The following is a 24,657-nucleotide window of genomic DNA, read 5'->3' on the forward strand; positions in this document are numbered from 1 at the left end:
AGAGGACAGTAATTTCCTTCCCTTTTCACTGTCATTTATTGTGAGACTGAAAATTTTGCTAATAATATGACAAGAGAAATCCTCTTTAGTTTGCATTGCCCTTCCTACTGGCAAATAGGATCAAATCTGCTTGTTAGCCCTTCAGGTCTTTTCCTGTTTGAATTTTTAAAATGATTATCATTCATTTAGATATTTGAGCCTCTATAATCTTGAAGATACAAAGTTACCCAAATTTCCTTAATTTCTTTGTGTATCTCTACTTAGTTCACAGTAAAAAAAAATGTCACTTAAATGTTTCTGCTTACATGTCTATGATTTCAACCTCAGTGTACTATGAATGTGTTCCTTCAGTTTCAAGGTCAATTCTTCATTCTTTGGCAGATAGTGTGAGAATTTAAAACTTCTTCTTGTCTAATTTTTTATATGATTCCTGTGTTTTTCTCTGAACTGTGCTTGTGGGTGTGAGGTTTAGAGTAAGTGAACATCTTTGTTGAAAAAGTCACATGGGCTTTCTTTAGACACATGTCAACTCATGGAGCTTAAAGTTGGAAAGTGATGTCTACGAGTCGCACCGGAAGTCAGAATTGTTCAAGTTTATAAATGAACACTGAGCAGGAAAGTAATTGTTGACTGTAAATTGATCATTGCAAAAACAATGCCACGTACACCTTTTGCTCTGATGATAATTGAACTGAAACTAAATGGCTGTCTTACTCTTGGTTTTAGAAAGATAGTGTTTTGTACAGTCAGGTATTTGTTCAAAGGTAGCATTTCTTTCAGCAGTTTTAGGAGGAGCTGTCATCAAATTGTCAGCAGCTCAAATGGCGATTAAAAAGAACTAAAAAATATCACCACATAGCATTCTGAAACTCGCTGGATTGAGGGCTTCTTTTAGCGATGATGTGGACCAGAAACCTTGATGACGGAGGACAAGCTCTGACTACTTAGGAAGGAAGGAGGGAGGACAGACCAGCAGAAGTTGGTCCTCATTTCCCTTGCTTCATGTGTCTTACCATAGTGGTCTGATGCAGCCTTTAGAACAATATCATTGCATTTGATCCATCACATAGACATTAAAGAACCCTTGAATACCGGTCTCTAATCTTATTTAAGTGTTAATGAATTTCCTGATTTTTTTTTCATTCTTGCAGCATCCTAAATGTCTAATGATTAAGTATATAGTGAGTCTTAGCTACTTTATAAAAGCTTTCCCTTGGTTACTGAGCTTTTATTTTTCAGTGCCTTCTCCACTTGGTTTGAGCTTTAAATACCATATATTTGTCTTGGCGCTGGAGTGAAGAAATGCTACCTGCAGTCTGTTTCTATCTGGGGAATGGCTTCTGATCTTACTCCATTCAGAACTCCTTCCATAAGTCTCCAGTGAAAGCCGCTTAATCAAACATCTCAAATGTCAGAACTGGAGTTTAAAGGGTTTTTCTAGCAAGCAGGTCTAATCTGCTACTTAGTTTTGATTCCCACAATGTAGGTAATCTCTTTTGAGAAAAGGCTTGCTTCCAGCAGTGCAAATATATCCTATTGAGTGTATTTCCTATGCCGGAAAGAAAAATGTAGTGCTAATGAAATTTACTTTTTCGTGGAGCTTGGAAATTTTGTAAGCTTAGGATTTTGATCCTAGCAGATGTTCTTTTTGGATATTAAAAAAAAATTTCATTTGATTTGGAAATATGACTTGAGAATTGCCATGATAATGCTTCTTAGCAACCACACTCTGAATGTGACATACTGGTCACTGGTGTGAGTGACAGCAGCCTCCCAGCCCATGAGGACATAGAGTTGGGGGACGAGGTAGAAGAGGTAGCAGCTTGGGCCATACAGTTGCAGGCTTAAAGAGCTGTGTGTGAGCAGTGCTAAGGCTGCTCACAAACATGTATTTCATGATATCATGTCATTTTCTTTTAGGCCTTGGAATAACAAAGGTTTTTTGATAACCACTGTATAGGCTGAGCATTCTTAATGGGATTAACGGAAAATCTGAATGCTCCCCGATCTGAAACTTTTGAAGTGCTGACATAGAGCCACATGTGATATATGCCACAACTGACCTCTAGTAACAGGTCAAAATCGTTACTTTGGTATATTAAAAACAGTGTATAAAATTAAATCTGGGCCACACCTTTAAAGTACATGTGAAACATAAGTGGATTTTTTTATTTTGATGTGGGACCCATCCCCAAGATACCTTGTTATTTACATGCACATATTAAAATGTTTGAAAAAAAAAATCTCACATCCAAATTGCATCTGGTCCCAAGCATTTCAGATAAGGGATTCTCAAGCTTTGTGTCAAATCCAAATTTCAAATGGACTTCTCAGTGCTATTGGTAAACTCAGCCAGAGCCCAAGTTCACACAGGCTGTAGGGGCATGTTGGCCTTCCCCAGTCCTTCTGGACTCAAGAAGCTCACCCTCCTTGCTGGGCTCTGTAACAATTTGCCTTACTTTGTGGGAATTACTGGGGGAAGACTTGGGCTAGAATTTAAGTATATGCCTTCAGTCTTAGTCTTTGTCTTTCTCTCTCTCTCTCTCAAGATTTATTTTTCTTTGCAAGAGATTTACAGGGGCCCGGCGGCGTGGCCTAGTGGCTAAAGTCCTCGCCTTGAACGTCCCGGGATCCCATATGGTCGCTGGTTCTAATCCCAGCAGCTCCACTTCCCATCCAGCTCCCTGCTTGTGGCCTGGGAAAGCAGTCGAGGATGGCCCAATGCATTGGGACCCTGCACCCGTGTGGGAGACCCGGAAGAAGTTCCAGGTTCCCGGCTTTGGATCGGCGGTGCGCACCAGCCATTGCACTCACTTGGGGAGTGAATCATCAGACGGAAGATCTTCCTCTCTGTCTCTCCTCCTCTGTGTATATCTGACTTTGTAATACTGAACAAATCTTTAAAAAAAAAGATTTACAGAGAGAAGAGGAAAGAGAGAGCATACTCCTCAATCTATGGTTCACTCACCAAATGACCCCAGTGGCCAGAGCAGACCCTATCCAAAGCCAGGAGCTTTTTTCCAGGTCTTCCATGTGGGTTCAGAAGCCCAAGCTTTGGGGCCATCCTCTGCTGCTTTTCCAGTCCATTAGCAGGAAGCTGGATCAGAAGTGAAAAAGTGGGGACTGGAGCCGGGACCCGTATGGGATACTGACATTGCAGATGGAAGATTAGCTTGCTGAGCCACTGGGCCAGACCCTCAGCTTGTCTCATTCACTCTGTGTTCTCCTTTCAGTTTGGTGCAATAAACAAGCAATCTCCTCGTCCTGGAGCCCAGCCCCATATTCTGAGGCCCCTCAAAGCACTATGTGCTACCCTAGCCACAAAAGCATGTCCATCAAAGACAAACCTTGCTTCCTAGGCAGAATCTCAGGGGATGGTATCCTAAACTCCGATCCCAGGGGGCCGACTGGCAGACGAACATTTTGCATTACTTCATGGAGACATTGTTCTTTGTCTTCCAGGCTTCCAGTGAGGATGTCATGCCCTCTCCAGAGCGCCACTACACACCCCTGCCTTCTGCCTCCAGGGAGCTCACCAGTCATCGAGGTAGGAACTCAGTTTATTGCTCTCAGTGGTGGCACTGGAGGGGCAGTTGGTCACATGGAGCACTGAGCTCATTGCTATTGCGACGCCTCTTAACAAGGAATACCAGGACTTTTTAAGTCCTTGATGAGAAAACCATACCTGTGAAACCCAGTGATTTTAACCCATATTAAACAGAACTCAGTGGCGGTCTGCTGGGGAGGCACATAAATCCACAGTACAATATAATTATGAACATTTTTTTCTTTTAATAAAGAGATTATCGTAACTTAACAATTACCCAGGAACTCATTACCCCCTGCCACAGTAATGGGGAGAAATTGGGAAACTTGCTAATATTTGTGAAAGTATCATTATTTGGAAGTATAATAGTTGAAATCTGTAATTTCAACGTGAATGAACTGCACATTACAGCTAAAGGGAATTCCAATTTGCCTGGCAGCCTTGGAGACAATCTGTGTGTTGTTTGTGCTGAATGGCTCCTAACCTCGAAATGTTGATTTACTTTCTTCACTTCTTCCAATGCTTCAAATTCCTACTGCCATTTCTGGAGCCTTCAGATTCAAAGCAGTCAAAACGCTGTGAAAGAATAACGCTTGAAAACACCTTCACTGTAGGCTGGCCCTTTGGGTCAAGGACTGTATGATTGTCTTAGCTAGAATTGATAGGGGCAGGAGAAGGCCTTGCAGTGCAACCTGTTTACCCTGTTTTGTCCTAGTTGTGACTGCAGCTATGTTTCTTAATTGTGTATCTGTCTTTTGAGGTTTAATTGAGAAGGATGAACACACTTTAAATGTTATTTCCCCAAGCAAGAAATACCTTGTAGCGAACATTGAATAAAGGCTGTCCCAGGCTTGTTTGAGCTCCATGGCAAGATGTGCACATCAGAGGAAAGGAGAATGAGAGCCTAGCAGAGTCATCTGTCTGAGATGACACAGGGGTTCCGGGTTGAGGGACCACCAGTATTCTGCAGGAAGTGACCAGGAGCGGAATGCAGAACTTGAAGGATCTGTCATTTGGACCTGTGTTCCAGACTTGATGTCTGGGCTTCAGTAGAGCTTTTCTGCATGTATATATTCTTAGATTTAATTAGGATTTGATTGTGATTCCCTTCATTGTGAAAATCAGTTTTGCTCTAAGTCAGGGACTATGCATAACTGCTAATCTGTCTTCTGAGTGGTATGAGGGGCAGGACTCCTTTGCTGAATGTTTTTGTGAAAGTCTAGAATGGGTGCCTTTAGACACTGCTCACTGTTGCGATTTGCCCTAGGTAAATAGTACCGCATAGAGAAGGAACAACAAGTTAACTCTTACATTAGCATCATATCCCCATGGGTTTCTTTATTGGCTTCTTCAGTTTGAATGAGGAAGGTTTTACTCTGAAGCCGATGCAGTGGGACTGAAGTCTCACAGAACTCCAGTTCCCTTGTAAAAAGTCTATCTGGCCATGACATTGAGATTACATATTGGGAGGATGTGATATGATAAATGATGATCACCAGGCATAGGACAACTATTATCTGCCATGTTAACAGTCATAAGAGAAACTCAAGCCTTAAAGAAATAGACGATAAGGCAAGGAGTCATAAAGGCATTTGCACAAAATGTGGAAAATGTGAATATGCAAACACCATGTTAAAAAAACCACAAAGTAGCTAAAGTATAGATAGGCGACCTTGATGAGATCAAGGGCCAGCATCAACGGAATCACACACATACACGCACGCACAAATGTTACATAGAGGGAACCAAAAGTGGACATCTCAGAATTGCTGAGAAGGACCTCTGTCCACATACCACACGGGTTGTGCAATCTGAGCTTAGGACTTGGGTGCTGAAAAAATCAAGTCTGCAACATGACATGATATTCTCTGGCCATGAGGACAGCAAAAATGAGAACCAAAGTTCATTAAAAGTGGTTATTGAATCAGTCCCTGGATGGGCAAAGATAACACTAGTCTATTTCAGCTTATGAATCCTATACAACAAGAACCATTTTTCTGGCCCCCAAAATGAAATCATGAATGCTCTGCTATTTCTATGTTGAAGACAAGTACTTGGATATGCAGTGTTTTCTCTAATCACCGAATGAATGAGTACCGTCTGTTAGTCCCCGGCTGCGAACGGCTAGCAGGCATTTATGCAGAAAGCATCTTTCAGTGGTGCAAAGGTAAATGACATCAATTCCTTCCTGGGTGAAACCTTTCATGGTGTCTGAAATACCATCACTAAAATCATAACTGAAAGTTCTATTTGAAAATAATTTTTGATTCATCCAGTTCCCAATCTCTTTTCATTCCGCACCAACAGCTACAAAAACTGGCGGGCAGTGGTTCATGTGCAAATTGCTGTTTTTCTGTACGTGCCATTTCCCCTTTGCTTGTCCTTTTATGTAACTTCCAATGTCGAGTATGCTAGGCCTAAGATTCTGGTTCTGGAAAGTTGGATCCAAATGCAAAGGAAGTCTCTGGCTCTGACTGATGGTCAGGACACAGGGGACCCCCTTTCCCCATCTGTAGTTTACCATGAGCCCATCTATCACAGGCACAGTAATGCACAGGGCTTCCTGCATAGAACTTTGCCTGACCTGAGCTCTATTGATTTTACCGTTTTTTGAGGTACTTAGAATATTTGTTTCTGCCTCCTTAGTGCAGTTGTACAAATGCTGCTTTGTTGGGATGAGATCAGTATATGTGTGGCTTAAATCCTCCATGTGAAAGCTCCTTGGGAGTTTGTATTCTGTCTAACTCTTCTCTTTCACATCTCTGACTCCTGCTTTTCCTTCAGGGGTCACCTTAAATACCACAGCTTCACAGGGTACTCCCTTCCTCCTTGCTTGCGCATTCATCTTGGGCAAAAGTTCCCTGTTGAGCAGCTGTCCTGCCAGCCAGTCTAGAACTTTTGGGAGGATTAGAGGAGCTGTTATTTGTTCTTCACTGTGTCTGTAGTGCATGTTTTCAGTTCTTGTGCTTGATTGCAGCTCCAAGCTGTATTTGGTAAATGAGTGATAGAAACTGGGGAAATAGTTGGTGTCTTGTAAATCTCGGCAAACTAACTGGATCCCATGTCACATATGAGACCCATCTTCCTGGAGTTGGGGATAGTGAAGGGAAGAGTGCATTGCATAGATCTTGACTTGGTGGCTTTCAGAATCTGATTGTCATGGATAAAAGCCATCAGTCTTTGTTTTGAGAAATTTGTTTATTGAGGTAAAAGATACAGAGGAAAGGAGGAATGGTCTTCTCTCCATTGGCTGATTTCTCCAGTGGTGATAAAGACCAGGGCTGGGCCAGACTCAAGCCAGGATCATGGAGCTCCATTCAGGTCTCCTAAGTGGTTTCAGGGACCCAAGTGCTTGAGCCTTCTTCTGACCCAGCAGGATGCTGAACCAGAAGCAGAACATCCAGGATTCAGGATTATTTACAGTATTACCTTGTGACATACAGATAGCAAGTATTATTCCCACTTACCAAAGGAAGATACCAAAAATTAACCAGTGAAACTCTGTAACAGCAGTGGTACCCATCAGAACTTTGTGCCCTGAGATCCTGGGTCACCCTATTCATATAGGACATGTAAAGCCAATGTGGGAAGGGTAGACTGGGGCACTGAGCTGCACAGCAGCATGGCCCACGTGTGTCCACTGCTATTGGTGATTTTGCAGAGTCTGAGTTAAGGCTGGATGGAGGTGAGGTCTCCATACCAGTGCTGAGTCTGGGGATTCCCAGGAGCTTGTTGAAGCATCCCGGGGTGGTTCACGGGGCCACCTGAGGACCTCCTGCTGCCTTCTTCAGTGTTCTACTCCTGTGCAGGTGCCTCTGTAGGATTTTGCTGGGGGAACTGCTTCCAGTCTACGAGTGGCCCTACTTGCCTTTCTCTCTTGAATCTCAAATCAATTCCTGTGCCTCTCTTGGAGGGACTGTAAGCTATACTGTTTCACTGGAAGGGAGCCTGGAAAAATGGAGTTTCCAGTTCCTCCTCAGTACAGAGAAGACGTGAACCAAGGGTAATGGTGGTGAGGATCTGGGACATTTGCCATCATCTCACCAATAGCTCTCACCTTGAGAATCCCAGTACAGTCTGCCTGCATGCACAGTTTGCAAATTAATTGCAAGCCCAGTGATCATCCCTTAATTACTTGTTTCCTGATGCTTCTACAATTTTGACAGTGTGCTATAGTTAGCTTGCCACATGAAGAATTGTATCATAAATAAATACAAGAAAGAAACAAAAAAAATGAAGAGACAACTTTTAGGGAATTTTCTTGGAGATGATAAGCCTTTAGGTTTGGTCATCATTGGCATTCCTGTCATTATTTTTATTTTGTTGGTAAGAGCTCATCTTCTGCAACCAGAGGCTTGGACTGTTTGTGTTTGAAATTGATTGCTGGGACTGCCACAGAGTAATTTACATGGCAACTTATCATAATTAGTTATCGTTTGCAGTTTCCTTTATGCAAGTTCCATTTTATGCTCAGCGATTGATTTTTCTGTGTATCTCCATGAAACTGCTCAATGAATGCCATCCAAAGAAAAAAACTATGGGTGTTTTTTTTTTTTAAAGATTTTTATTATTGTTATTGGAAAGCCGGATATACAGAGAGGAGGAGAGACAGAGAGGAAGATATTCCATCCGATGTTTCACTCCCCAAGTGAGCCGCAGCGGGCCAATGTGCGCTGATCCAAAGCCGGGAACCTGGAACCTCTTCCAGGTCTCCCATGCGGGTGCAGGGTCCCAAAGCTTTGGGCCGTCCTCTACTGCTTTCCTAGGCCACAAGCAGGGAGCTGGATGGGAAGTGGAGCTGCGGGATTAGAACCGGCGCCCATATGGGATCCCGGGGCGTTCAAGGCGAGGACTTTGAGCCGCTAGGCCACGCCGCCGGGCCCAGCGTGTTGTTTTTTTACATTTTTCCAGAAAAGCTGTAAATATATAATGTGTTGATTCAACTCTTCATAGCAGTCAAAGTGAAACAAGAGGGATGTTAAACGGGTGCATGTAAAGGCAGTGTGGACAAAGTGTTTGGGAATGGGGCCATACTAGCCAGAAACCTCCGTGCCAGCAAGGGGAGTATTTTCAACAGGGCCCAAAAAGAGGGTGCTGAATAACTAAATTTTGATGGCAAATGTGTTTGCGGCATAAAGGATTCAGAGGCTCTCTGTCTTACAGCCAATTTTTTAAATTTAGTTTTCCAGATTTGCACCATTATGCCAGATTAACGCAGAGTATTTGAAAGCCGAGCAGGTTCTGTCATTAGGACCCAAATAATCCCAGACCCATACCAAAGACATAAGGACATACCATAAGGACCCATACCAAAGACATAAGGTGCATTTGTTTGGGTTGTCCCAATAGCCCAGCCTTAAGGAGTCATCTTGCCTACAGAGTGTTGGTTCTCATTGGCCATGTGAAAAAAAAAAAAAAGAGTAAGGTGTCTAATGGTTCAAGTGACTTGGCTGAGTAGATCTCACCTGAGATCGGACCTGGTGACTTAGGCAGCCTGCTAATTTATTGCCTTCCGTCCTCCTGAATATTTTGATTAGTTTTTTGAGGGAGTTAAGAATCAAATGACTTCTCAAAAATCAGCACCGGTTCACTGCAGGTTCATTGAGTCATGACAGATCCTGACTTCCCCTGTGGAAAGCACTACCCTCCCACTGGTGAGGGGTAGGAGATGAGGAGAAGGAAGAAACCGGATGAAAGTCCCTCCTTCTGGACCATGCTGTCATCTGGGACCCTGAAGAGCAGAGCCTGGGCTTCCGTTTCCTACTTTTTCCCACCGCTTTGCCCTGGCAGTGTGGGGGCACCATGTGCAGAGTGCTTATTAGTGCTTTGTAATTATGTAAAATGATTTCCTCTGATGACATTTTCAACAGAACCCATTATTTCAGTTTTCTTTTTCTTCATAATGCTTTTATGGGCTTATAATCTTAGGCGGAGTTCTCAGCTGCTGAGAGACACTCAAGTTTTCTTTATTGAATCGAGGTGACTGGTGATTTGACAGTAGTGGTTGACAGGTTTATTTTATCTACGTGGCGATGGGAGTCTATTTTCAGTTTGTGCTCTGTTCCAAACTAAAAGGACTTTACTAAGTGCTGAATAAATTGTACTTTCCTTTGATTCTAGACCTTGCTGAAATGGTTTAAAAACTCCAGTCTGGGTCATCAAATTCATCTCCCTGCTACTTTGCAGGGTCAATAGCTTGGCTCTGTCCTGAGCTGTGCTGGGTGGATTGGAATGGAAGGTGGGGTAGATTAAAGCTTCCGCATATATATAGATAGATGTGCGTGTGTGCACTCGCTGTCTGTGGGGTGGCAGTGATGGAAGAGCAAGCCAAGTGGAATCTGAAGACAGATGAATCTGTTAGACTATTACCAAGACTGGCATGGACTTGAGCCAGGAACTTTAAGCGTCTGAAATCTGTAGGGTCCATTTTCTCTTTCCCTCCCCCCACCCACTGAGGAAGATTTTTCACTTGCAGTCTCTAGGACTGCTTTATTTCTATTCTTTGGGAACAATTGTGGTGCACTTGTAAACACAGAAGGGTTGTCAACATCTGAATCTTCTGGCCTGGGATCAAAGCAAGGAGAAAGAAAAATGCATCCCATTTTCCCCTGACCTCAGTCACCTTATTTCTGTAAAGTAGGATATTAGAAACAATAATCCTTCCTTGAATATAGTGAAAACAAATGGGGAAAAAGGATTGTAAAAAGACACTCTCTCTGTCTTCAAAAATGGGAAACTAGAATTTGCAGGGTGGAAGATTTTAAGTGTGCTTGTGTCTTAGAGTCGTGTGCTGCTTCATGTGCCTTTTATTACAGGGGAAGAACTGGTACATGGTCAGTTATGACTCAAAAGGTGACATGGGTTTTCTGATTCCTGATGCTGATCTTTATGTAGTACCTGCTATGTATAAAGTGCACATTGGGGTTTGTGGAACAATCAGACATAAAAGAGTATTTATTACCTCTGTGTTTGGGGGATTTATTGTTTGATTGACAAGATTCCCAAATGAAGGACTATCAGCCAAACAAGGCATCGCGTGTTTGGAAGTAAGAGTTGAGTTTACTTGGTAATGGGTGTCAGTGGGTATATTTAGGCAAGCTAAAATGCAGTGGAAACAGAATGGTTAGGCAGGAATGCTTGGAGGATGAGTAGCAGGGGCTTTGAAGAATGCACGGGGCAAGAGGCAGTAGAAGACAAGATAGGGAATTGCAGAAAAGAGAAGCAGGCTCAGATAAATGGAACTGAAGAACAAAAGGTACCCACGTTTGGAAGACCTGGAAATAATGTTTCACATGTGGGATGGGTCCAAGTTGTGACAGGACTGGAACAGGCAAGAAACGTCTGTATCTGACTTAAAACCAAGCACGGTTTGCAGTTGGCAAGCCACTTGCTTGCAGATTTGGAGCTAAACCTGGACTCATCCCCACAGGATGGTATTGAAAGGGATTTGTTTCCTGTGTTTGATGCTTTAGATTTCTTGACACCAGCCTTTGTGCTTATAGACTGTGATGCCTTAAAAAGGTGGATTTCTAGCAAAGGTAATTTAGGAAACAGCCTGATAGTAGGTGGGGAAGACAGCTGGGTCCTGGATAGTGCTGATGTTACAGAAGCGAGACTGATACTGAAGGACTCCTGTGGTCACTGTAGAATTGATGAGGTTGCCGATTATTTGAATCATCAGAGTTTGAACAATTGAGAAAATGGGGACTAGTGGTGTATTCCTTTCTTATTCAAACTAAAGCTCAGAAGCTAGTACTGGTTAGGATGATGCTGAAAGGATACTGGATGACCTACTCTTAGAGTGGCTAGCGTGGAGAACAAGGGAAGGAATATGAGCAACATGTGCAGCCAGCTTAGAAAGCGGATGACTGATTGTGTTTCAGGACAGAGAGAAACAGAGACCCGAAAAGTTCCCAGGGAGCCAGCATGATGTGTGAGATGCTGTGGTCTCTGTGTGCTCTTCCTCTCTGTATTTTCCCCAGTGTAGGATTCCTGAGTACAACTCATGCACGAGCTATAATCTGTCCTGTTAAATGCAAGCCTGGTGGAGCTTGTGGCTTACAGGGATAAGCATAAAAGTAACAGGCAAAGCAGCCACAAAGATTGTTCTCATTCTGGTCTTCGGCTGAAAGCTGAGCTACATTCTTTAAAAAAATGCCCAATATGTATGATTCCTAGATGCTGGGATACTAGAAGAATGGCTGTTTGAAGCTGGTGCCTTTGGTCTTGACTGTTGTGCTGAGAGCTCTGCCCAATAACTGAATAGTCTCAGTTGCTCGGATGCATTTTGGTTCCCTGTCACAGGAAAGTTTAGCCCTGCCCCAGTTTTTTCCTCATGTAGTGCTTTTTTTTTCGGTTTTCTTTTTTTTACAACCTTTTTTGGAACAAATAAACAAACATCTGGAATCATGTGGTTCATTTAATTACAAAGTTTGCATTTGGCCAGAAATGGTAAAATCATGAAAAATGGCCTGTCGGTGAGCTCAAGAAGGCCAAGTGTGACGTTGTTGGCTGCAAATGGATTGAAATTGAGTGAGGGGAACACCTGCTTGCTGCAGCCTGCTCTCTTCCACCCTCCCCCTCGCAGCCATTAATATTTACTGCTTTGTTTCTTTATCCATTCTAATGAAATTTTTTTTTCTGGTTGGGGAGGTCGGGAGTCTTCCAATAACCTTGGATTTTTTGGGATGTGTGCATTTCATAAAGGGTGTGGTATTGGACATTTTGGGCTTTTCATTTCCCTTACTCCAGAATTCCATATGCTTCAGGTCACTGCGGGGGCCTGTTTCTGTTTCCTCCATCAGTCGATCAACCATGGGATTTAGGAGAGTTCCAGATATGTGGCGTCTTGGCCCAGAAGATGCAGAAGATGTAAGAGAAGCAAGAGAAGGTAGATTTTGCCTTGAGGAATCCTACAGTCTAATTGAATGCTAGGTCCTATGCATACAAGGCAGAGGCCAGGCAAGGGGTAAGTTGGGATGGAGTATCAAGACGAGATTGCAACACCTTTGGTTTAGAGATACTCATTGGCTCTATTTGTGGTTCTAGAATAGGTGACGCTTCATTCCTTGAGTTTAGAGTGTGCCAGGGAACTGAATGAAAGAGGTTGTCTTTATACGTAGAAAATGTCCCAAGAAACCAGAAACATAAACCAAAGGTAAACAGCTCATTATGTCTGTATAAGGCAGGGACAGAAAGAAAGAGGAGGTGAAACAGTGGAAAAAATAGCGGATGGGTTAACAGCAGGTCATTTCAGATGACATCGTTGGGTAAGGAGTAAAATAGAGATAATTTCATTACCCCATCCATGGAAAGGACTGACTTGTTAAAGAAATGTGGTTGTTGTTGCTTGCGACTTCTGCGGAGGTTAGCACCTTAGATCCTGTTTGGTGGAACTTAAGCCAGGGTAACTTGATTTTGAATTTTAGTCTGGTTCACTGGGGCTCAGCCTGTGGCCTCCAAGGGCAGGTGAGTGAAGATGGAAGGGTTGGGAGGTGGCCTTTGAAAGAGCAAGGCCAAAAGCCTGTGACCAGCTCCATCCCTCCCTTGCCCTGTGTTCTTCTCCAACCCACCTCTACATTCTTCTTCAAATTTGAATGCCAACAGAAAAACCTGTAGGAACTAGCTCAGTTCCACCAACTGCTCTCCCTTCTGAACCTTTAGCCCCTCCAGCCTGCTAGAGTAGAGAGGTGTGCTCTCTACCACATACTTTGCCCTGTGTGCATGCCAGCAGGTAACCTTCTCTGTGAATTTTTTCCTCTTGAATACATTTGTCTTGAATGTGAGTTTGTATACCATCTCCTTTCTGCTCTTCTTTCACTATAGCCTTTGCTAAAAGGTGAGAACTGAGTTGAATGGAGTGGCCCTGGATGGTTATAGGCTATGGAAGAGAGTTTGGAGAGAGACTACATGGTGCCACCAGCTAGGTGGCAGACAGAAGAAAAAAGCCTTAAAGCAGGAGTTAGGCATTTGTCTGTGTTCCTGATATCTAGAGTGGACTCAACCCTACATTTTGCTTATTTCTCTAAGCAGAATATTGTGACAATCTGGCTTCGCAGAGTGTGGTGCTGTGATGCCTTGACTTAGCAGTCCGAATGAGGTTATTCTAAACACAAAATAAGAAATCGTTCTTGTTACCCTGAGCACAAGGCCAAGTAGCCAGGAGCTGAAAGTGGAGGGCGGATCATTTAGCTTAGCACCAATGAAAGGCTGAGTCCTGTTGAACTTAGTTGAGAATTGGCTCAGGGAACCTGGGAAATCACCCTCCACAAGGCCTTTTACCAAAGGGTGTGCTCTCTGTCTTTGAAATCATCTAGAGGAAGTGCAGTGAAACTTGCATAACTTCCAAAGCCTGACTGGGTTTGATCAGAGGTTCTTTATGTCAATCCTAGTTCAGCTTTTCATAAATGAAATGAAGATTTCACGTTGACCTCTCTGGGCTGTGCAGCCACAGAGAAATGTAAGATCCCTCTGGAACAACGCTCCAGTGTTGCCAGAGGAGTTCTTAGTCCTCAGCTCTTTATTATTCTTGTGCATCTGTTTCCTTAAATACTCTCTGCTGAAGCATTAGCATGAAAATAAAAGAGTACAGCAACTTGGAATTTTCCATTTGTAGCTTCCTTAGTCTATGGGGTCAAAGTTCTGTCCTCAGGGATGCTAATGCAAACTCTGTGTGCTGTTCCAGGGCAAATGTTTCTCAACTAAATGACATGAGGGGGGTGGGAAGCCAGGAAAATAATGCAATGCTAATTCCCAAACCCAGACTGCCCAGGGGAGGTCCCAGTTAAACCATGGTCCCCCACCTTCATTCCCACCCTCCCCTAAATGGGAAAAAAAAATATCCTATGTTGTTAGGGCAGACATCTGTGTGAGAGCAATAAAACAGACTTCTCCCTTGTGGATTAGCTCTTTATTTCTTTATTTGTCTTGCTATATAGCTCATCAGTTTCTCCCAACGAAGGAGTCAGAGATAGTGTGTGACAGTTCTCTTTGCTGTGTTTGAGTCGGGAAAACCATTGCACCATCCTCCTCCATGAGTTTTCTTTCCTCAAGAGAGAACTGTTGTTCGGCCTGATTTCTCACTTCCTTCATGTGCTTCCTTGGAATCCCTGTGCAACTCTGACTTCACCTCATGTTCTAGTCTAACAACCAAGGGTCCCTGAAGTGCGGTGTGGAGGCGGCCGTGGGAGCTGACTTCTCTGGGAATAGCCCCAGCCTCCTTTCTCCTTCCCAATCTGTAGGGATTTATTATTTTGTTACAGAGATACCTACAGAATAGGTACTATACATTAAGCCCACTGAAAACACTGGAGTGGTGCATAAAGCGGTGTTGGGGCTCAGAGAATGATATGCCAAATCTGGCCATTTGCAAAGCACAGTGCCTTCATTTGAAGGACATTGCAAGACCTTGGAACCAAAGTCGCCTTGATTTTCATACCATCTCCTGATCTTCTATTTCTGTTCCCTTATTCTTTCTCAAACCAAGACTAGAGCCTGAATTCCTCTTGGCTAAGTCAGGGCATAAAAACTGGAACCCCTTTTGCCCAAACTCACCCTGATAGCCTAAATATACTTAACCTCCTGCCTTTCTGGGTAAGTGCTGGCCATAAAGAAGTCCTCTGACTATTTCTGTTGATACTTGGCCATAGAAACCTCATTTGATAATCCTTACTGCTCCATATCCTGGACCTTTGCTTGCTTCTGTAGGAACCAGGATGTTAGAGCCTTTTGAACCTAATCCTATCTTAATTAATCATCTTAACACCATTTATTGTGACTAAGAGAGGAAAGATTTCAAGGCATTAGGAGAAACAATAGGTAAATATTCAACCATTTGGCCTATAGCAAAAAAAACCCAACAAAAATAAAAATAAAACATTCAGATTGGTAACATTCAGGTATTGATAAGAAGCTGTGTTAAACGTGGGATGAAGTTCATCACAGGCAGAAACAAATTGGATGCAGAGAGTGAGTGAGTGAGCAGAGGCCATAAAAACGATCTGCAAATTGAATCATAAAGAACCCTGTCATGTTCAGTTAAAATTAACTTATACCTAAGGAAGAATACAAAGTATCTTCTGAAAGAAATGCTGTTTTTTAACTTTTACAAAAACCTCACAAAAATGGAAAAAAGTGGAAGGGAAAGTACTATAGAATTAGAGATAAAAGAAACTTCATGTTTATGAGGCTATAACAGACACAATTCTTTAAAAGTGAAATAGAAGTGGTAACATTATAGTCACCTAAGAACTGTGGGATATAACCAAAAATACAATTAAGTATTTTTCCTCTTTAAAAATGTAAAATATGAATGAAGTATAGAAAATTAAAAATAATCTGAGCTTTCATAGATACTAATCTTTTTTTTTAAAGATTTATTTATTTCATTACAAAGTCAGATATACAGAGAGGAGAGACAGAGAGGAAAATCTTCCGTCCAATGATTCACTCCCCAAGTGAGCCACAATGGCCGGTGCTGTGCCGATCCAAAGCCGGGAACCTGGAACCTCTTCTGGGTCTCCCACGCGGGTGCAGTGTCCTAATGCATTGGGCCGTCCTTGACTGCTTTCCCAGGCCACAAGCAGGGAGCTGGATGGGAAGTGGAGCTGCCGGGATTAGAACCAGCGCCCATATGGGATCCCGGGGCATGCAAGGCGAGGACTTTAGCCGCTAGGCCATGCCGCTGGGCCCTAGATACTAATCTTAAAAAGGCCAGACAAACCTAATATGTAAACAGACTTAAACTACAGACAATGTATGATATGCTTTATCAATAAATAGCAAGTTGTTTTTAAAAGGAAATGATGAAGCTAGAAGATTAAAATAAGAATAAATTACGGCCCGGCACAGTGACCTAGTGTCTAAAAGTCCTCGCCTTGAACACGCTGGGATTCCATATGGGTACCAGTTCTAAACCTAGCAGTTCTATTTCCCATCCAGCTCCCTGCTTGTGGCCTGGGAAAGCAGTAGAGAATGGCCCAAAGCTTTTGGACCCTGCCCCCCCATGGGAGACCCAGATGAAGCTCCTTGCTCCTGGCTTCAGACTAGCACAGTACTGGCCATTGTGGTCACTTGGGGAGTGAATCATCGGACAGAAGATCTTCCTCTCTGTCTATCCACCTCTCTGTATATCTGACTTTCCAATAAAAATAAATAAGTCTTAAAAAAAGGAATTAGAGTAGGAACTGTTGTGTTTCAAAAGATTATGAATAACACAATTAAGGATTTGATTTTGGTGCAGAAATTTTTTTAAATCCAAGTATAGAAGAAATCTTCGAATAGTTCATCAAACCATCTATATAATTGAAATAATTGAAATGCTATGAATAGATTCCAGATTTTTTTATAGGATACTGTATCTTTTAATGTCACTTTTCTGTGAATCTCTTGAAGTGTGTTCTATAACAAACTTGCATTAAGAAAAATCATATGATATTGTATTAAGTCTGAAAATCTAAGTAAAATATTCAATTCCAAGATAATTACAAATGTTTTAGGAAGAAACACAAGTCTAAGGAGGGATACTATAGAAGAAATGGAAGTAGTGGTTATGCATCATTCAAAATGAAAGAAACACCTTATAATTGATTCTGGAAAGTGAAGAGATGACAAATCAGTCATTTCATCTTTCTAGGTTTTAAGGTAAGAAAAGATACAAGAATGAAACATTAAATCAATCACTTTTGAAAATGTGGATAAAAGAATCCTCCATGATTGGACTGGTGCGGTAGCCTAGTGGCTAAGGTCCTCGCCTTGCATGTGCCAAGATCCCATATGGGCGCCAGTTCATATCCTGGATGCTCCACTTCCCATCCAGCTCCCTGCTTGTGGCCTGGGAAATCAGTGGAGGATGGCCCCTTGGGATACTGTATCCATGTAGGAGACCTGGAAGTAGCTCCTGGCTCCTGTCTTTGGATCAGCTTAACTCAGCTCTGGCCTTCGTGGCCACTTGGGGAGTGAATCAGCTACGGAAGAGCTGTCTCTCTGTCTCTCTCTGACTGTAAATATGCCTTTCCAATAAGACTAGATAAATATTTTTCTAAAAATGAATCCTTCATGATAAACTAATAGCAATGTGATTTAAAAAAATACTTCTCAAATCAAATTCAAGTTTTTCTAAAATTTGAAAGCATAGTTTACTATTGGAATTTATCAGTAAATTTGTCACATTGACATAAGGGATAAAAAGAGTTGTACCTTACTATGTTACTGGGTGAGAAGAGTGTGAAAAAAGAATGAAAGAGAAATCTGTGAAAAGCCATAGGAAATAAGGAATAGGAAAGAACTTCCTTAATAATGATTATCTGCAGAGATCTACAGCTGCATGCATGCTTAAGAAAGATGAGGAGTATTCCTCTTAAACTCCCAGAACACCTAGGAAACGAAGCTTGGACTCCCCCTGGAAGTATTAAAGCAGTAAGATGGGTGGTAGCAATGATAACAGTAAGGGTTGGAACAAGTATAACCCAATATGTATTCAGTATTAAGGGTTAAATCATTTGGTGTGTATACACTTATTATCATGATTTCTTCTTACTGAATGGGGCCTTCGATCATTATGTGATGCCCTTCTTCATCTCTTGTTTTTTCTTTGCATTAGCTTGTAAATCTTTTTCCATCCTTTCACTTTGTTTCTGCCTATCTTTGTTGGTGAGATGTGTCTCCTATAGATGGGTTTTGTTTTTTGATCTAGTCCGCTAATCTGTGATGTTTGATGAGTTTAAGCCGTTTACATTCAGGGTTAATACTGATTGGTAACGATTTGGTTCTTTCATTTTAGGAATGGGTTATTCATAGTTTGATTTAGTCTTCTTCTGTGGATTTATTGGGACATTGTCATGTTTGCCTTTGGTTTTGGTAGGAGTTATTCCTTTTCTCTGTCAAGAAGAGTTAGATGAAAAGTCAGCCAAGTTCCTCTTCTGAAAGAACAGGCAATAAACAAACATTTTAGGCTTTGTGTGCCAGAGGATAACTGACATAAGTATTCAGTGCTGCCCCTAGAACATGACATACTTATCTGTAATAGAAATAATGTAGAAATAATAGTGTAGAAATAATGTAGAAATAACTCACCTACTTAAAAGATTTTCAGATGAGATTTTCAGATGAGATTACAAGGCAAAGACCAATTCTATATGTTATGCCAGAGAAACAAGTTGACTCAGACAAATGTACGTGAGAGTATGGGTGAATGTACACTGCAAGAAGCATTACATGAGACACAGAGGATACTTTATCACACTGGCTTAAATTCATGTTAGATATGGCAGTTAGAGGCACCCATGGAACAAGCAGGGTCAAAGTTCGTGATGGAGAAATCATACAATACAAAACGACGAAAAAAGAGAAACACATTGGTCATAGGAAGAGACTGTATTTGCTCTGTATCCCTTACTGACAGATCAAGTGGAGAAGAAAATACAGGGACAAAAAAGACGTAAATATCAAGTGTTAAAATGGATGCCATTAAAACACACCAAATGCTATGTCCTAATATTACAGGGCATACTTTTCAGGTAGACATAAATACTAAGTGTTTTCTAAAAAATGACAATGATTGTGCAACAAATTCCCCCTAAATTTATCCTGATGAAATGATAGTTTACTGTGCTCTTGGATTCCGTGGGCCAGGCATTCTAGTAAAGGACAAGGGGAATACTTACTGTGCTCCGTGAGGTCTGAGGGCTCAGTAGAAGAGTTGAAATCTGATAGCTAGAATTATCTGAAGAGTGATAAACCCACATGCTTGCTAGTTGATGATGGCTGTTGGCCAAGGACTCCACTTCCTGCCTGGCGGGGGTGGGGGCGGCGCTCCATGTGGCTTCCTGTTGTGTGCTGTGTTGGGCTTCATCGCGCAGTGACAGAGGTCTAAGAGCAGTCGTCCCAAGGGAGAAGAGGAGCCAGGCAGAATCATATCTTTGATGACTTATGTCTCAGGATTCATGTAACTTTAGCCTCATTCTAGTCACATAAGCTCCATCCAAGTTCAAGGGAAGGGAAAGTAGACTTCAGCTCTTGAAGGGGGCAGCAAGTTTCTTATAAAGCGTGTGGGACCAGAAATACTCCTCTATTTTTGGTAATTCTCTCACAATAATGTGCTGACTTTCAAACAAAATTTCAGCAGATTCTGGTAATCAGAGGTAGTTCCAGAACTGTTGGGTTGTAGTATAATTAAAATAACAAAACTCTTAAGTCTCAGTTCAAACAGAATATAGAAGCACAAACTGTAAAACAGATATAATAATAAAACCATTACCTTTCATTGTCTGCAAATAAATCCAAGGCCGTAGTTACGAAGAAAAAAAAAATACTTGTGTTCATTTTCATCAAAAAGGCCAGAAAAGGCAACAGATGCATATTAGGTTTTCATGAACATGATGAAATATCGGCAACAAATAAGGTCCTTATGAAGGAGGGAGAGGCATATATGTTGGTTATGGAGCCTGCACGTCCGGTTGCCATGCGGAAGGCTTTGGTGCAGGCGCTGTGCTGGATGTCAAGGAGCAGGTGGGGAAAGAAGCACTTACTGAGCCAGGAATTTCAGAGAGACTGGCTGGGCGGTAGTCAGCCTTCATGGCCACCCTGTAATGAATGCTGCCTGTGCTGCCTTTTAAGGCACATGCATGCCTAGTCGTCTCTGATGCCCTCCAGCTAAAGATTCTACTGTCTCCTTGGAAAACAAGTCTTTAACATTTAGGCCTTTTGACGGCACATCAGATATTCAAACCCTAGCAAGATATGTTCATCCCAAGACAGGAAACAGTAGTCAAGTAAACCAGTGAAAGTTGGCAGATGAGAATTTTTAAAAATCTAAAAACAGATTTATTAGGTTACAAAATATGTCTGATAAATGATCTGAATTCAGATTTTCTGAAAAAACAAAATCATTTAATAAAAAAATGCACAGCAAAAAATGCATTGCAAATACACAAAATAAAAGAGTTGTGCCAGAGAAAATTGAAAGAATCCTCATGATTGGTTTGTTCACATGTGTGCGACTAAATCAAGCAAATAACTATCAGGGCAAGCACAGTTTGCAAAACTGACTCCAGAAGAGATAGAAAACTGAAACACATTAGTATGCACAGGGGCAATAAAGTTCAGGAAGTCCTATCGTCCCCCCTACAGAAGCACTAAATCTTGCCGGATATGTGTCTGCAGAAGAGAATGCCCTGCTCCCAATGATCTTTGACAATTGCTGTGCACAAGTACCCCACCAGGACGGATTTCAAGCCCCCTGTGACGGTGCTTACTAGAGTCGAGAGAGTCCAGATTAGTTCTTGGGAGTCAGTGCAGAGTGGCTCCTGCACACCCTGTAGATGATGGTGGTGTTATTTAGAACACAAAGTGCTCCCAGGGACTTTTTGGGAAATGTATAGTATGTTTGTTGGAAAGCTGTAAGGATTACAGAGTAAATAACTACATCCTCAGAATCAGTCCTAACTAAAGCAATTATAAACCGAGTTCAGCAGTGTACATGGAAGAGTAAAACATCATGATCAAATACAAGTATTTTCCAGAGCCCAGAGTGGTAGCCTAGCAGCTAAAGTACTCACTTTGCATGTGCTGGGATCCCATAAAGGTGCCAGTTCTAATCCCAGCAGCCCCGCTTCCCACCCAGCTCCCTGTGTGTGGCCTGGAAAAGCAGTAGAGGACAGCCCAAAGCCTTTTGACTCAGAAAAAGCTCCTGGTTCCTGGCTTCAAATTGGCTCAGTTTGCGCTGTTGTAACCACCTGGGCAGTGAACCAGCGGATGGAAGACCTTTCTCTCTCTCCTTCTCTCTGTAAATCTGACCTTCCAATAAAAAATTAAATATTTTTAAAATAAATATTATAAGTAAAAGCATATGGCATCTTTAGGAAGAAGATTTAAAAACCTAGGATGTACAAAAGAAAATTTGATGATTTTAAGCATACACATCTTCTGGGAAATTTTGAGGTCATTTATAGCTTTGTTACCTTAAAAATAAATTTATTCATTTGAAAGTTAGAGTTACAAAGAGAGGAGACAGAGAGTCTTTCATCTGTTGCTTCACTCCCCAGCTGGCTGCACCTGCCAGGGCTGAACCAGGCCCAAGCCAGGAACTTCATCTGATCTCCCATGAAGGGGACAGGGACCCAAATACTTGGACCATCTCTCACCGCTTTTCCCAGGCCAGTGACAGGAAGCTGGATAGAAAATGGAGCAACTAATACATGAACTGAGTACTATGCAGTGGTTAAAAGGTAAAGGAAAATGAGACTAATGCAAAAAAAAAAAAAAAAAAAAAAAGAAAAGAACTTCATTATAAATTTTCCAGCAAAAGCTACTCTGAGTACAAGGTTTTCAGATTGTGATAGATTTTATGCATTTAAGAGTACAACTTTGTATGTTCATGTATGTATTTTCAAACACAGAGCTATACCTACTCACACATGTATAAATGCATAAAAATATGTTTAGAAGAGCAGCTGCACTTAACCGTGACTGCTAGGGAAAGACCTGAATTGCGGTGGGAATGAGTAGGAATGACTTCAGCTTCTTCAGCAGTTGGCAAGTTATAAAAATAAGCTACTATTTCACTTATGTAATAATAATAAAACCCAAAGAGGGTGATTTACAGCTGTTTTAGAGACATTGCATGTCTTTTCTCCAAGGCCAAGTGATAAAGAAATTGTTTCTGTAAAGACAATGCTTTTCCTCTTCAAATGTGAATATTTTGGTGTTGAGAATTCCAAGGAAATATTACAGTACTGTGGCACTGCTGAGGGGGTGGCGGAATCACATGCATCTGGTATTCTGGTTATAAAGAGACACTAGAGGTATGTCTGTGTATTGGGTGACTTAGTGAGTTTCTGAGCAGGAGAGAAGACGTCGCCATTCAAAATAGGTACTACTATTTTGTATTTAAGAGTCAGGCACTGTGCTGGTGTTTTACTTATGTTTGTGGTCTGATTTAATCCTAGAAATATCTGCTAAAGGTAGATATTATTCGCATTTTATATTTGAGGAAATTGAAGCTTAGAAAGGCATTATGCAGTTTACCCAAGGCCCCAGTGCTAATAAGCATCCTTCATGGGACTCAAAACCAGGCCTAGCCTAGCAGCCTGTGTCCTTTCGCCTGCTCCTTGCTACAGCCAATGAAGCAACAACGCTGAATAAACCTTTACCTCTGTTTTCATGATTCATGAAATCCCTACTGGCTCTTTCAGTGTTTCAGGGATCCTGTTAGGAACATCCACTGGAGATATTGAGGTCAAAGGAGATGGAAAAATCACTGGATCGATCCAATTGCTATTATTACAGAAGGAAAGGATGTAACAGAATCCCTATTGTGACTCTACATAAACCTTTTATTAATCTGTGCCTTCCGAAGGCCTTTAACCCCCTGTATACTGGTTCCAAATGTTGTCTCTTTATCAAAATCTTTGTCAGACTTAGTACCTCTGTTGTAGTCCTAAAAACACTACTTAGGTCCATGGTGTTTTAGCCTATAATGGAATATGGTTAAGAAACCCATTCCCATATCCTCCGTTACCGTGAGCAGGATACAGACCTCTTCACAGTCATCTTTTTTGATTATAGATCATAAATGCCATTGAATTAAAGCTGAGGATGGCTCCTGAGTGTGGTCAACTTCAGCAACCACCTGAGCAATCTCTCTGTGTGCCTGCATAAAATGGGAATAAAGAATGGCAAATCACCCATTGACTATGCAGTTTCTCGCCTGCTGAGAGCAAAACACAATCCAATGCAATTTCAGTACTTACATGCCTCTGGGGAAAATACACCCCTAAAAATTACCAAGTGTTGCACTGGAAAAATTCCTGAAATTTGTGCTACGTGAGTGTTATAAAACCCAAGGAACCTTAGATGTTGTCCTTGGCTACAATTGACTGGCAATTCTGTTTGGCTGTATTATCCACTGGTCATAACAGAGATGGGTCACATGCAATTCAGGAAAAAGTTAGGTCTAATAACAAAAATCTACAATAAATTCTAACAGTACCTTATTGTCCTAATCCTTCTTTTGGCATTTTTTTTAATGTTTGAAATGATCTTTACTATGTTAAAAATGCCAGAGTTCAGAAAAAAGTAACACAAGTGCTCAGATAATATATGCATTTGTGCATGCCTCTTCTCTCAGTTGAGTGCTCAGAGGTGTCATCCATAGCAAACATGGTATCAAGACACGGCAGGAGGTTCTTGGCTTTGGTGTGCTGAGCAGGAAAGATGCATGGTGTGAGGGACAGACCATGTCACCTCTACCAGAGCAACAACCAGTTCAATGACCAGAATGCTATTCTAAGAGGACACGATTATCCGGCTTCTCCTGTACCCTTGGAGGGAGGACCCAGGCACAGGGTTTTGGGGTTCCCATGTAGGATGAGCTGATTATTTGGAGCAGTGTGGCAGGATGAGACAAAGCTTAAAGGGGGTGAAATTAGGATGCTATCATGTCAGTTTGTGCTCTTCAAATTTGTAAGAACCTCGTAAGGGGCACCCACAAAGTAGAAGTACTTGAGCCCCTGTTGGCAGTGATAGTGATGCAGGAGACCTGGGTTGACACCAGGGCCTCTGTTATTTTCCATGAACTCTTTTAATGATTCCTCTGCACATAGATATGTGAGAAATGCTTCATTAAAAAATAGTAAGAAGGGCTTTCTTGCCCCTGGTTCATTCAATCTTGAGATTGAGGTGAATAGCATCTATTTCTAAACCTCACTGATACAGCTACCATGTGGGTCGCACCATGTTAGGTTCCCAGTGGTTTCTGGAAAGAGCTCAGCAGTCTCCAGGAACTGATGATGTTACCCAGTGTTTCCTTTGCAAAGTGCTATATTTTGTACATGGTCGGCAAAGTTCCCTACCGTTAAGGAACTTACGGTTTAGGATGAAACAGCCAATAAAAACAAAAACAGATAAATGCCATGGAGGCTTACAAGCCTGGGGACTACCATTTGTATGGGAAAAAGTGGAAAACTGTGGCTGGACATGAGGTGGAATGTTGCCTGTGTCACTGCAAGTTTAAACCAAGGAGTGGCCCTGGATGTGGAGTACAGAGGCTCACAGTGGTGTTGAGAAGGTTAAATATTTGGATAGTGTCCACTGGTTGGTTTTAAGAGTGGTTG

At 41.9% G+C, this 24,657-nt stretch overlaps 1 protein-coding gene across 1 annotated transcript in view; it reads left to right on the plus strand.

The window, feature by feature from the left end:
- The window catches only part of LRMDA (leucine rich melanocyte differentiation associated), a 1,013,179-nt gene that overhangs the window by 819,922 nt on the left and 168,600 nt on the right, over nucleotides 1–24,657 (plus strand). The window contains exon 6 of the mRNA XM_058671395.1: nucleotides 3,463–3,547. Coding sequence (XP_058527378.1) covers nucleotides 3,463–3,547 — 85 coding nt within the window. The remainder of the gene's footprint in view (nucleotides 1–3,462; nucleotides 3,548–24,657) is intronic.

Source organism: Ochotona princeps, chromosome 13 (genome assembly GCF_030435755.1).
Source record: "Ochotona princeps isolate mOchPri1 chromosome 13, mOchPri1.hap1, whole genome shotgun sequence".
Classification (NCBI taxonomy): domain Eukaryota; kingdom Metazoa; phylum Chordata; class Mammalia; order Lagomorpha; family Ochotonidae; genus Ochotona; species Ochotona princeps.